This window comes from Cheilinus undulatus, linkage group 12 (genome assembly GCF_018320785.1).
Source record: "Cheilinus undulatus linkage group 12, ASM1832078v1, whole genome shotgun sequence".
In the NCBI taxonomy this organism is placed as follows: domain Eukaryota; kingdom Metazoa; phylum Chordata; class Actinopteri; order Labriformes; family Labridae; genus Cheilinus; species Cheilinus undulatus.
The window spans coordinates 33,914,643-33,929,647 of record NC_054876.1 but is presented as its reverse complement, the minus strand read 5'-3'; the positions used below and the strand labels follow the sequence as shown (position 1 = coordinate 33,929,647).

General features: G+C 38.1%; 1 protein-coding gene across 1 annotated transcript; it reads left to right on the top strand.

The window, feature by feature from the left end:
- The first annotated feature begins 673 nt into the window (after window positions 1-673).
- On the top strand, window positions 674-15,005 carry alg9 (ALG9 alpha-1,2-mannosyltransferase). Its single transcript, XM_041802243.1, has 15 exons — window positions 674-877; window positions 5,258-5,393; window positions 5,492-5,626; window positions 5,864-5,934; window positions 6,081-6,169; window positions 7,997-8,132; window positions 8,233-8,320; window positions 9,076-9,181; window positions 10,030-10,152; window positions 10,877-11,031; window positions 11,113-11,242; window positions 11,342-11,489; window positions 11,593-11,722; window positions 13,726-13,856; window positions 14,295-15,005. The coding sequence occupies exons 1-15, from the start codon at window positions 738-740 to the stop codon at window positions 14,416-14,418; spliced, it is 1,842 nt and encodes a 613-aa protein (XP_041658177.1). The 5' UTR covers window positions 674-737; the 3' UTR covers window positions 14,419-15,005.

Below are 15,005 nucleotides of genomic sequence, written 5' to 3'. Positions count from 1 at the left end.
TACTGGAGCAATTTAAAGAAAATCAATTTAATTACAGAAAAAAAAAACATTGAATAAGTGCAAAAATTGCCTAAAAGGGGCAAAATTGGTGGAAACAAGTGGTGAAAGTGGTAAAAGAATGGCAAAATAGGTTGAAGAATAAAAAACATGGGATAGAAGTAGCAAAAAACAACATAATAAAAAGATAAACTAGAACAAAGCATTTTTGCAAAATTAAAACTAAACAAAAAACAAGCTGCAAATGCTAATTAAAACTAAAAATTAAATTGAAAACAAAAAGTTAAAATGAAATAAAATTGAAAGCAACTGAAACATCCCAAACTCTTATACCTGGGGCGTGTGTTTTATCATGTTATATATAATGCTTAAACAAATAACACTCAAAAATCTATCATCATTTCATTGAATAATTATTCTCAATTTAAAATTCGCATGATGTATTCAATGAAAGTCATTGAGAGCGCATCTGGCCATAGGTTAAGTTGGGTAATTGAGCTGACAACAAGCAGACAGTAAGCTTAAGTGGAGTGTCTGATTTGTTAACCAGCACACTGCTAAGTAAATTTAGATTACTGAGGAGAGATTGCTAGATACGCTCCACCGTCGCCTATGGCAACCACGCCCCTTTGTCACTTCCGCATTGCCTTCATTCGTCGTCGCTGTAGGTTGCCGCTTGGTCAATGATCGGAGAGCGGCGATAATGAACGAAGTCCGACTCGGGAGCATCATCGGAAAACATGGCGGCCAAGGCGCTCCGGCAGCGAACCAGACGAGGCAGCAGACAAGATGGGAACAACGTGAGCGTCCCCAACGATGCTCGGCCACCGAAAGAGGAGAAAACCGGCGATGACAGCAAAACTACAGAGACCCGACAAGAGTGAGTACGAGCTGGAGGAGAGGCGCTGGGGTTGTCGGGGCTGTGAGCTACATCCTCGGGTTGACAGTGAGCCTAGGAAGCTAGCAAGCTACAAGCTACTTAGATACGTTAATGAAGTTTTGACTATAACAACATAATAAGAGCGCTTAATAACATGCTCTACACAAACCACAGGAGTCCATATTTACTGTAGTTTGAAATATAACGTCTGTCAAATTATGTAATTGCTTCGGTAAGTTGAAAGTTGTCGGAGCAAAAATAAATAGAGCAACGTAACAGTGATCACCTGGTCAGCTTCATTCATTCTCTTTAACTGAACCTCTGCCAGATTCATGACACATGAAACCATTCCTGGTGTTATGATGACAGGGTCAACATATGCTTAGCTTAGTAATACAGGCTACGTTGTTTTAGAGGTTGTTGTTTTAATGCTATCGTTATTGATTATTAATAAATTTAAGACGGGTTTAGAGGTGACGTGTCATAACAAAACGTAACGTCAGGATCTATGCTAAGCTGCTGCTGAGCCTCTAATCTAACTAATCCTACAGATGGGTGTGAGAAGGAGAAAACACCTCCAGAAACACATCACTGTAACTAGAAAAGCTAATGAAGAGGTAATCAAATAGAGCCTGACCAGCACACAGCTGTCTTCACCCCACATCTCATTTTTTTATGGTCACTGCTAGTTATTAGAAGTGCAACAACAGGATTCAACCATACTGTTGTGAAAAAGTGACATTACTTTTTACTGAAGTAAAATCTGTAGCCGTTTGATCACAGTAAAGAGAGCAGAAAATCCCAGTTGCACAGCAAGATATATGGGATTCACTGATCCAAAATGAAGTTTTTGACAAATTTCTCATAAAATAATTTGACTGGTGCTTTGATCAGTAATGTTTTAAACATTGATTTAATCAGATGAAAAATAACTGAGATCAAGATCTCTTTTATAAGGGTGACCTGACCAAGAGGTCAGCAATACACATCACAATAAATAATACATGTTCAAAAGACAGATTATAACAAGTTAAAAACAATTTTGAAAGTGCATAACTAATTGCAATTAAAAGAAAATGAATCACAGTAACAATTTAAAAAACATAGGCACTGTACCAAAGTCTCACGTTGTTAGAACAAAAGCCTTCAAGTGAAATGATTTCTGACAGTTTCAAATCAGCTTGTAGAGTACTCTGTGCACTGGGGGCAGCAAAACTGAATGTTTTTTCCCATTTCAGTCCTAACAAGAAGAACAAGCAGATTAAAAATGTCACTAGAATCTAAAGCATAGTGGCCTTTTAGTTCTTTAAGAAGAGTATATAAATGAGAGGGAAGTAAGCAAAGAAGAGCCTTGTAAATCTGAGTCAACCAATGAGGATACCTGTAAATAGTCAAAGAAGGTCATTAAGATTTATCACGAGTTCCTGCTGACAACACTGAACAACATTAAAGCAGACTGTAAAAATTCAAAAGCCTGAGTAACTGATGTAGTACAACAATAATTAATGTTATCATCTGCATAAAAATGATACAAGGCATTTCACAATTTTTTTTTTTTTTTTTTTTTTACATAAAAAGGTCCCAAGACCAGAACTTGAGGCACATGTTTAGAGTTCTCTGGAAAAGAAGGGGTGGAACAAGCCATCTGGAGTAACACAAGAGTAACAAAAAAGAGTTAAAAAAAAAAAAGGAAAAAAGAAATACAAACACATAAAGTGTATTACAAGTGTTCATTGGATGAGGCTAAATTTAAAGACAGTCTTTAAAAAGGATAAATGATAATAATAATAATAATGATAATAATACATTTTATTTGAGAGCGCCTTTCCTAACACTCAAGGACACTTTACAAGAATAAAAAACACAATAAAATAACACAATAGTAAATAAAACCAACAAACAAAGGAGCACAAATTGAAAATGAATCAGAGGAATTTACAAAGAATAGAGGTATGATAAATGGAGATGCATCATGAACCTGCCGACAGACATCGTCTTATCGGCAAATAATGCAGCATAAGCTAATGCAATAGCAGATGTTCATTGGTTGCATTGCATCCATTTATTGCTTGCATCAAGCACACCCAACCGCTGTTTCAAAGAAGAGGTTTTAGAAAGAAGTGGCCAGTTGGTCAAACTCTGATCTGTTTCATTGGTCAAACATAAGAGAACATGCTGCAAGGTGGAAGTGTTGCATCAAATGAATTCAGGAATTAAAAACATTGGTATGAGCATTTGGCTAAATTGTTGTTACAAACATCTGTACTAGCAGAGGACAAACAGGCCGTAAAATAAGCTTGGTCTTTTAAAATAATGTTTTTTTATTTTAAGCCCAATTTTTTTTTCTTCTTTTTGAGCAGTCCTGTCTTCAGGGTTCATCCGTCATGTGTTGCAGTCAGACTGTTAGTGTTCCACAAGCACTTAATTTTCCTAATCCAGGGCACATGCATTAGTCAGCCCTAAAATAATTAGCATGGCTGGGTAATTGGTCTTTCATTAAAAAGCAGGTGCACTGGGAACATCAGTCACCTAAGTCTCGCCTTTATGAGCACATAAACGAACATGAGTTAATGGACCATGGGGGTATACCACAAAGAGAGTTCTTTATACCCAGGCCTCTCTGAGAAAGCTGGCTTGACAGAGCTTTAAGTTGTAGTGAGAAATATTTCATACGATTGATCAAGTTGGTCAAGCTCTGGCTTTATGCTTCAAGCTATGAACACTCTTACATGACAGTGGATATTTGGTACATCATTTGACACTTCTTCTGTTTCACAGACCTGGTCAAACCAGCAAATTAATATTAACATTTATGAATATGCTGGTTTTGCTTGGCCCTTTTGACAAAAAGTTGATGCTTGTTGTTTCATTTCCAATAGGACACCAACACACAGTAATGCTCGTTAACTTTAGCCTTTCCAAACATGGTATTAGCAGTATGATCAGGAACTTTTTAGGTCTGGCAGCCTTTCACTTCATGAAAATGGGTGAATATAACTTTGGTATTTGGTCAACTCAAAATTATGAAATTGATTTGATAAAAGGTAATAAATTAGGGCTAATCAATTTTTATTGACTGTGTTTTCATTGCAAAACACATATTACATGCACTTTTCAGAATAATAGCACCAAATGTAAAAAGATGAATCTACACTACACATTTTACACATTTGTTAACTACATTCTGTTGCTGAACTGAATTGTGGACATATTTAATTTAATTGATTTTTAGATGAATTTCTCAGTTACATAAAACACCATAACATTGTATATCAGGATATAAATGCATGCACATGCATATCTGGATCTAACAATAAATAAATAATACATACCAATAAGGGTTTGATATTTAAACGCAACATATTAAAAATAAGTACTGTCCTGGTTTCTTTTTTAGCCAGCACCTGACCTAAATGATTTTGTATTTCAGCTGGTATTGTGTTCCAGATTTTACAGCCTGAATAAAGAAGGCCGATTGTCCAAATTTAGATCCAGAATCATCAGTCTTATTCCAGACACAGTGTTACAGTTACTTTGAACAGCTGTGCCAACCATCAGCATCAGCCTGACATCCGTTATCGTTGCTATAGCCTCGGTGTTAAAGTAAATATAAGAGCAGATTAACTTTAACTGCAATAGTTACAAATAATTTCAGTATCACTAAAGTAGCTAATGCTAATATTAGAATGTTTATTCTTTTACTGAACATGGTTATTACTGCAAATACTTCGCATATTGTTAGCATTGTGACAAAAATTTTGGAAGAAATTGAAGAAAACAAGTTTAAGATAGATAAATTTATCTTATTCACTCTGTTTATTTTCTCTCTTTCTGCATCTCCCTCTTCTCTTTTCACATCTCATTCTTTGCCCTTTTTAGATCTTGCTTTCTTCCCTTTCTGCATCTCATTCTTTTCCCTGTCAGCATCTTGTTCTTCTCCCTTTCTGGATATCATTCTTCTTTCTTTCAGCATCTTGCCCCTCTCACTTTCTGCATCTCCTTCTATCCTTTAACAACTCCAACACAGCTTCAGCTGACAGCTGTCCAGCATGAGTCAGATTCTGCTCAAGGTTTCTGCCTGATAGAAAAGGTTTTTCTGGCCTCAGTAACTTTGCCAGTTCTGCTTAGTGCTGTGCTAATGGGGGGTTATTATTGTGTTTTTAAAAAAATAAAATAAAGTCTAGATCTCTCCTCATTGTGAAACTTTATATCATTTGTTATGAATTGGAGCTATACAAATAAATATTGAATGATTGAATGATTTGTGCTGCAGCAGGATTCACTTTGCTTCTGGCTGTGTTGTCACCTTTCTTTGTCTGTGTTTTTTTATAATATTGAGAAGTGTATGACTATATTTTACTCTGTGTCACTGTTCTAAAGGTCAGTAAGTCGTGGAGGACAGGTATGGGCTCCAGAGGGTTCCACTGCATTTAAGTGCCTGCTCTCTGCACGCTTCTGCGCAGCTTTGCTCAGCAACATCTCAGACTGTGATGAGACCTTCAATTACTGGGAGCCTGTGAGTTTTAGCTCTATTGTCTCAGATCCTAAACAAAAGTGCCACTTGTTTTCTCAACTCTTCATGTCTGTAACTGTCATCATTACTTGTGTTGACAGATGCACTACCTGCTGTATGGAACAGGAATGCAAACATGGGAATATTCTCCGTTGTACGCCATCAGGTCGTACGCCTACCTTTGGTTGCACGCACTTCCTGCTTGTTTGCATGCCCATGTTCTCCAGACAAACAAGGTAACTATTCAAAACATGCTGTCATTTGAGCCTGTGCATGTTTTACCTTACTTTACCTGCAGCATAATCAGCTGCTTTTTTTTCATCAAAAGAAATGCGCTTATTTAAAACAAAGAATCAATCATCTCCGGTCCTGATCTGTAAAAATCTCCTTTTTGGGAAACCAAACTGGTAAAATAGGCTGCTGAAAACCAAACATGAACTCATGAACTGTATTTTGTTATGGTTGTGTTGCAGGTGTTGGTGTTCTACTTTGTACGATGTGTCTTAGCGTTTTCCTGCTGTGTCTGTGAACTCTATTTCTACAAGTGAGTGTACACTACTCTTAAGTGCACACAGGCAACCCAAGGGCTTTGACATACTGTTTGGATTATTGTGGAGATTTTTATGAATATGTTTTCTTTGTTTATTTGAGATTTTAACCAAGTGTTTTGTCTGTGTGTGTGTGATACAGGGCAGTTTGTAAGAAGTTTGGTTTGCACGTGGGTCGTCTGATGTTAGCATTTCTTGTCCTGAGCACTGGAATGTTCTGCTCATCTGCAGGTTGGTCAGATTTACAATGCCTATAAAAAATATTCATCCTCTTTGATGTTTTAACCTTTTTGATTTTGTAAATCAATCATGGTCACTGTAGTTTGGTTTTTCTGACAAAAAACTCTTTAATGTCAAAATGAAAACAGTCAATGTAAATTACACTAAAATATGCAATGTAAAATAAGTAACTGCATAAATATTCACCCCTTTCAAGTCAAAACTCCTTAGCAAAACTGCTCAAGCTCTGTCATGAGGATCAGGCATGAATAGCCCTTTTTAAGTCCAGCCACAAATTCTCTCTTGGATTGAGGTCTGGGCTTTGACTCCACCACTCCAGAACATTCACCTTGTTGTCTTTAAACCATTTCTGTGTAGCTTTCATTGTATCTCCATGTCGTTGTCTTGCTGGGAATTAAATCTTCTTCCAAGCCGTAATTCTCTTGCAGACTGAATAAGATTGTCCTCCAGTATTTTCCTGTATCTTGCAGCATTTATTTTACCCTCTACCTTTACACTAACCTGACATGCCAGATGGATTTGTTTAACCTTCGATATACAGTGTTTGGAAAAGGGTAGAACCTTTGACATCTTTATGGGCCAATCAGAACAACTAAACACATGACATCGTTGCAACGTCCAAGATGCTACTGAGGAGTAAACTCCATACAGAACTGCATAACATGAACCATGGTGACGTGTCAGTACACAACTTTTGTCGTTGTTGAAAAGAAAACAACTCACTGCTGTTCTTTGTTCTTCTTTTAATGAAAAAATTTCATCAAGTTCTGATAAAACTGGCGCTATAGCAGCATCCACACTAATGTATTCCACCATAACGACACCAGCCTCTTGCTGCTGCTTGCATATATCACGACTCCTCCGCGCCCAAATATACTGCCCCTCGTAGCTGATTGGTCCTGTCACTTTCTAATCGGGCCCAAACAGTTCAGATGGAAGCATTGCAAGATGGATTTGCCAATGAGAAACACGAAAACGCGCGTATCCCTCTGCTTTGCAAGGTTAGCTTTACACACCTTCCAGTGCCAGCTGCTGAGAAGCATCCCCACAACATGATGCTGCCACCATCACACTCCACAGTAGGGATGGTGTATTTGTAGTGATGTGCGGTGTTTATGTGTCTTGTCTGATGACCTAAAAGCACCATTTTGGTCTCATCAGACCAACAAATTTTCTCCCACTTCATGATGGAGCTTCCCACATGCCTTTTGGCAAACTCTAGTCAAGATTGAACAAGTTTTCTTCAACCCACTTTCTCTTTGCCCCTTTCCCATAAAGCTCTGATTGGTAAAGAAACACTGCAACAGTCTTTGTATGCAGCTACTGAAGCTTGTAACTCCTAAGTAGTCACGTGTGTCTTGGTGGCCTCTCTAGCTAGTCTTCTTCTTGCATGCTCACTGAGTTTGTGAGGACAGCCTGATCTAGACAGATTCACACATATGAAATATTCCTTCCATTTCTTGATGATGGATTTAACTGAAACTTAACAGAATGTTTTTAAGTAACACTAATGTGTAGACACATGTTTTCACTTTGACATTAAAGGGGTTTTCTTTTTTGGTCAAAAAAGCCAAATTATAATATTGATTTATAAAATCAATAAAAGAGTGAAACATCCAAGAAGTTGGATACTTTTTATAGATACAGTACCTCTCACCTAAACTGTCTTGTTTAAAGCTATTTTTCAGATCTGACTCAATTTGATTTTTTTTCTTTCCAGTAACTCATCCTGTTTCTTTTTTGTTGAAATCCAGTCACTGTGACTTGTTAGTAATTTATGATTCTGTGTGATTCAACCTCCATTGTTTTCCCTCTCAGCATTCCTACCTTCCTCCTTCTGTATGTACACGACTCTGGTTGCCATGACGGGATGGTTTCAGGACTCAACACCATTAGCCATCATGGGTGTAGCTGCCGGAGCCATCGTTGGATGGCCGTTCTCTGCTCTGGTTGGGTAGGATTTTCAAATAGTAATGCCTTTTTGTGGGACAGAATTTTCCCTGACGGACTTGTGAAATTTTGTTTCAACCCTCACTAAAGCTTCTTTTTTACAGGGTCCCAATTGCTTTTGATCTGCTGGTGATGAAGAGGCAGTGGAAAAGTTTTATCATCTGGTCAGCTGTTGCTTTGCTTCTGCTGTTGGTGAGAATTGTATTTATTTTCAGGAAAAAGGTGCATGTAGGGCTGTCAGGATATCAGTTTTTCATCTTCAGTTTAAATAAAAAAATTCTAATATGTGGGTGCCCGTTTAGCACAGTTGACAGAACAGGCACTCATATACAGCCCTCACTTCACTGGTCACAGGATAAAGTCCTGGTCCCAGCACTGTTTGGTGCATGTCTTACCCCTCTCTCTCTCCTCATGATTCCTGTCTCTCAATAGCTGTCCTATCAAAATAAAAGCAAAAATCCAAAATAATCTTCAAAAAAGATGCCTGTACATGTTAGACTACCACAGCAATAAAAATACAAGTCTTTGGTAATTAATATTGGTTAAGTACTTGTTTTTAATTGACAAAAAGTTCAAGCCAACCCGTGCATTCCTGCTCTCTTCTGTTTTCATGCAACGGCTTTGAGATATGACCAAACTTGGTATCAAAAAGTAATGAAAGAAGTATCAAACACTTTTAGTGTCTTAGGCACAGTACATGTAGAAGAGACTGGTTACAGTGACACAGCTGAACTGTTTGCACAGACTGCCTGTGGAGAGTTAATCATTAATGTAGCTTCATAATGGCCCTTTTTACTTGTCAGGTTCAGTGAAATGATATTTAACAACATAAACCTTGTTGGGGTAAATACCCACATTAAACACATTTGTTTATGTACATAAATTGTGTAATATAAGGCTCATGTAGCTAAAGATGATACAAATTTAACAGCTTATGTCTTCCCCAGGTACCCCTGGTGGCAGTGGACTCTTTCTTTTATGGAAAACTAGTCATAGCTCCACTTAACATTCTCCTCTATAATGTCTTCACACCGCATGGACCTGATCTGTACGGTAAGAGCACACATCACTAAATAAATTAGATTTATATTATACTGAGAGGGATCATTCATGCCCACAGACATTGATGCTGTCCATGTAAACACCGCGCTTTTCCTAAAATGAAATACTCTTTTAACGGTTTCATATTTCATAGCACTAAAAACATCTAAAGCAGCAATTTGACGTTGTGTGCCATATTCAAACAGCAAATATATTTTTGACATTGTCTTTCCTTTTTAAGTGACAGCCAAGGTGTAAAATCCTACTAATTATGCAGATTTAGATTTTTGTTTTTCAGATTGTGAGAACAAAGAAGCAAACACAGTAGATGTTTATTAAATATTACCACTGTATGCACTGCTTTAATAGGACTCTAGAGGGCGTAACATGAACACAATTTGTTTAGAAAATAGGTTGCCAGGCCCCCTCAGGGTGGCTGCTCAGAGGTTATCAAAATTTTTTTTTTTTTTTTGTTTTGTTTTCACTTATATAATGATAAAACCTTATTGATAGTCAAAGGTCTTGAGATAAGAATTTGCAAAAATACATGTTTCATCACTAACAAATAGCAGGGTACCTGGTCAGCCGCACTTCAATTCAGGATAGAATGAAATCACTTAAGACAAATGTTAATTTTCGACAACAATGCATCAATTTTTTGTGTGGATTCTTGAGGGGCTCAGCATCTTAATATACATTTGTACTTAAAGGGGAGTTTTGGGATCAGTAGTATAGAACCTCAGAGCTTGAGTCTTAACAATCATTTTTGGAGCTTTAAACAGAATGACAAAGCAAAGTTTGCCCCCCATTTTAAGATGTTTCATGGTGACAATTGTCACGACTTTTCATTTCATTTCCAGGAACAGAACCGTGGCATTTCTACTTTGTAAATGGACTCCTGAACTTCAACCTGGTGTTTGCTCTGGCACTGTTCTCCCTGCCACTCACTGCTCTCATGGAGACACTGTTGCACCGGTTCAATGGTGAGGACTGTGTGGTTTCAATCTAGATCCAAATTACACCACAGCACAGACATTGCTGACTCTATGTTGCACCAAAGTCCTCTTAAGTTAATGCCACATTGTGGAGTGGAAGGAAGTAAACACAAAGTCTAGTCCTACACATTGTAACAGGGTGTCTGCAGGGTCTTAACAATTATCAAAACCTTATTAGTAAATTGAGCCAAAATTAAGGCTTTTAAAAAGTATTCAAAAGCCTTGAATGAAAGACTATAAGGTCTTAATGATTTTAATAGTGATCTAAAGAGGTTGTCCTGAAATGGGCAATTATACCTTGTGTTTTTTTTCTTCAGACCTGAAGGTATGATGTTCTACTTTTAAGCTTGAACTGCAGTGCAAAACTTGTAAATAGGTGCCTCTAGATTGTGGTATAACTACTTCGAGGCCACTTAAGTAAAAAAGTTCTCCCATTCAGCTACCTTATTATACTATACTTTCTTTTCTTTGTCACTTTTTTGTTTTCATATCAGCACAAACTTATACTTAACTGTGTTGTTAATGTAATGGGTTAGAAAGGGAAGATGTCATAGAGTCTTAAAATGTATGAAGAGGGTCTTAAAAAGTTTTAAATTTACTGTCAGATTTTCTGTAAATGCCCTGTGTAAGAGGGCTTATTTCTGCTGTGATATTACTTTTCAAACAGGTCTTCTTGTGATTTCATGCTTTTGTTTAATTATGTTTTCTGCAGTGCAGAACCTGGGCCGTCCATACTGGTTGACACTGTCTCCCATGTATATCTGGATGTTGGTTTTCTTCACCAGACCCCATAAAGAGGAGCGCTTTCTTTTTCCCATCTACCCTCTGATCTGTCTTTGTGGAGCAGTAGCCCTCTCATCCCTACAGGTGGGTTTTTGCAGCTTTCAGTATGTGCAGTAGTCTTTTTTTAAATTGGCATTTTAAATGTTTTCCCTTTATTTTGTACAGAAATGCTACCACTTCCTGTTCCAGCGATACAGACTAGAGCACTACACCGTCTCCTCCAACTGGTTGGCTCTGAGTGCCGTTGTGGTTTTCTCAGTGCTGTCCCTGTCTCGCTCGGTCGCCCTCTTCAGAGGTCTGTGCAAACACAGACATTGTTTTCCTAAGCAGTGATGGCAGGAAACAAAATCAACAATTGGAGATGGATGAAATGAAATGTTTTCTTTGTCTACAGGTTACCACGCCCCTCTGGACCTGTACCCAGAATTCCACCGCATTGCAAAAGACCCAACTCTTCATGCCGTCCCTGAGGGGAGACCTGTTAGTGTGTGTGTGGGCAAAGAGTGGTACCGCTTCCCAAGCAGCTTCCTTTTACCTCACAAGTTGGTATCCAGGATGTCTGTATAGGTCTTTGACGATTAATAGGAAGTGTGTTTTGATATTTCCAGATGTGACTTACTGATAAGTTCTGCTGTTGTTCTCCAGCTGGCAGCTGCACTTCATTCAGTCTGAGTTTAAAGGGCAGCTGCCTCAGCCATATGCACCCGGGCCCCTGGCCACACAGACCATCCCAGCTAATATGAATGACCAGAACCTGGAGGAGCCAACTAGATATGTGAGTCCCTCTGACGTTTATGCCTTTGTTAACATTTGGACACCACAGGGACTTTAACTACAATTAAGTATAAAGTGAATCCAAACTTTGTGTCTTAACACACTGGAAATGTTGAAATAAGGTTGCTGTAAACATGTGAAAACACTGAGATCTGTGTGTGACTGAAGTTTTGCTTTAGACGGTTAGAAAATTGATCACCTTTTTCCTGGCTTAGTTTAATTTAAGCAGGCCAAATATATGAGCCCATGACATTACCAGTCTTGTTGAGTTACTCTGCTGCTACAATGATATAAGATCACCAAGCAGTTCATCTCAGTGCAGTCTGTTGTAACTGCCTTAATTTAAAGTTCAAAGCTGGTTACATGCTATGTTTTTGTTCATTGTGAGGTTAATTTCTCAAATCTTTCAGCCACAGTTGCCTCAGGTCATTTAAAAGCACCACACCAGAGAGATTTAATTTTTCTCATGAGTGGACGTGGCTTCAGCTCGTTCAACAGACATGCCCACACCATCCTAGACCAGATTTTACTGCCTAATTTTTCATGATTTTGAAACTTAATTTTGAAAATGTTTGTCATGACTAAAATTGGCCTGGTGGTTCATAACACAGGGGCCCGTCATTAAACAAACCCAAAATATATATTTTTAATCACTTTACAGGGACTTGAAGGTATAATAAGCAACTGACAGAGTTGGAGTCTAGTAGGTGTTGCACTTTAGCACCAGACCAAAACAAAAGACTCTTTGGCCTTCCTCTCAATGACTCTAAACACTCAAGTTCCTCTGCTTTTGTCTTCATAGCTGAGTGCAACCATTTGTAGTACGTAGTTGTAGGTATGGGTCTGAGTACTCAAGTAATGTTTTATTACTCACACACTGTGCACATATGGGTAGGGTATTATTTGGGTTTTTCTGATACCAGTGCTAAATTAAAAACTTAAAATCAGAGCTGGTGCCTAAATGATGCCTATTCACTTACTGTAAGTAGGAATGTGACTCCACAGAATATGTGCTGGGCTTTGACCTAGAAGTTGAACAGCAGGAATGCTAAGTGTGGTGTTGTCATCCGTCCTAATATATCATAGTGCGTTAGAGGTATTCATTTTATTTGTACCAAAAGTAAAGCATAGATTCTGTTTGAAATGCACAGATCTCTATGCTAAAGGGCGATAATGGACAGTTTCCTGAGCAGAGAAGGCGAACATGGTTGGACATCTCAGGCGCTTACCTGAATAAAGTACCTTGCTTAGAAATAAGAGGGATTAAGAAATTAGTAAGTAGGAAACATTAGTTTAACTTCTATAGCAATGGTTCTGGCTGTATTGTCACAGTGAGCCTGATTACAGCAACAGCTGCTTTTCCACAGCTACAGTAACTCTTGAGGGACACATTACTGAAAAGGCCTAAGTGGCACTGGTGAGTACACATCATTTGTCATGATACCAGAGCAAAAAGGTTAGATTGCCCATTCAATAAAATTGATGACTGGAGAGATGCATACATAATGCATTTTGGAAACAGAAGGCCTCAGCCAGCTGATGGCATTGGTTGAACCAGAGTAAAAACCACAATCCTTACCAACAACAGTAACAAGATTGGAACAGGTGTATGAGAAAAGAGCAGGTAACTCGAGCCTTGACAGTGGGTTAATACTGTGGCTGTTCCTACGGACTTGTAGTGGCTGGGCTTGCACCTTTCATGGGACCCAAGGATGCATTACAAAATACAGAAGCCAGAACACAACACAAAGACAAACAACTAAACAACAAATAAACAAAAATGTGTTTGAGCCTCTGAATGACATGTTAACAAGCTAAAGGAGGTTCCATCCTTTCAGTGTGAACACAGAGCTGAGAACAATAAACCCAGAGGAGGTTCCCTTTATTTAGAAAGTCATTACTCCAAAGTATACAGGTTATACCTGATTTTTGCTCAATTATTGTCAAGAATTTTGCAAATTGTACCTTTGAATCTGAAAATTTTGAAACCTCTGCTCTTGGTAGGTGGACTTACGGCAGTGTCATTACTTGGTGGACCTGGATATAGAAGAAGAGACATCACTTGAGCCAAATTATTCAGCTAACAAAGAGGAGTGGAACGTCATCGCTTATAAGCCTTTTATTCAGGCATCAAGGTACTTTCCAATGTCAGAATTTACATAGACATTTTTTTTAATCTAGTCTTGAAGCTCATGTGAGGAGTTTTTAGATGGTTTTGAAAAAGACTATTTATTTATGAGCATTACAGCATGCTGCAGAAACAGACTTTTAAAAACGTGTTCCACAACAGAGATCCATTCTTATAGTCACGTCATATACTTGACTATACTAATAATAAAAATCTAAGTACAGGAGGAAATCATTAAATAGACAAGACATGCTACTTTATCTATAGGGGTTACCAGAATCCGTACATACCAGAATTTCCTCACAGAAGCTTAATAATTCATTAAGTATGCCTGCATTTGTCAGAGTATCTGTTAGAAGCAAATGATGCACTTGAAAAACATCTGCATGCTTTTAAAGGCGAAAAAGAACTTAATTCACTTTCTTATTCTTATTCTCTCTCTCAGATCGTCACGTCTCTTCAGAGCATTCTACATCCCGTTTTTATCGGACCATCACACCACCTACAGGCGCTATGTCATCTTGAAACCACGGCGGCAAAAGCAGCCTCGTAAAAGAAGCCATGGCTGACCTTTGACACCTTTAAGTGGCTCAACGTTCAACAGAAATCAATCACTTCCCCTCAAAGCAGCTGGTATTATTTGTGTGTCTGTGTCTTGTGTGTCGGTGTGATTGTGGACATGCGTACATGCATGTGTTTTAAAGTATGATGAAACATTTCAAGATATCAGACCCTTTAAGGACTTTAAAGTCTGCTCCTGGACTTTGTGTGTGTGTGTGTGTGTGTGTGTGTGTGTGTGTGTGTGTAAAGAGAAAACTGTGTGTGTGTAGATTTGTGTGTTGAACGTTTTATGTGTGTGTGTTTGTCTGTGTAACGAATGTCTTACTTTGGATGCACACTACAAGATTTTACATGCGTTTGTCCCAGGTCAGGCAGTAACACATAAAAAACAGTGTTTTCTTTTTAACTTGAAGACGGGACCTAAATGGAAGAATCTAAAATTGAAATCAATCCTAAAAAAATCTTGTAGTGTTGTCTGCACTTGAACTGTATCTGATTGTGTGCTCTGTTGGGTTTGAGTGAAGGAAACGAATGGAAGTGTGGTTGTCTTATTAATTTAACTTGTAATGTCAATAAACACATGATTTAATGCTAA

Excerpts from the sequence above, each read along its gene's own strand:
- alg9 (XM_041802243.1), top strand. The coding sequence starts at position 738 with ATGGCGGCCAAGGCGCTCCGGCAGCGAACCAGACGAGGCAGCAGACAA. Across the intron at positions 9,182-10,029 it reads GCATGGACCTGATCTGTACG|GAACAGAACCGTGGCATTTC; the intron begins GTAAGAGCACAC and ends TTTCATTTCCAG. Across the intron at positions 11,032-11,112 it reads TAGCCCTCTCATCCCTACAG|AAATGCTACCACTTCCTGTT; the intron begins GTGGGTTTTTGC and ends TATTTTGTACAG.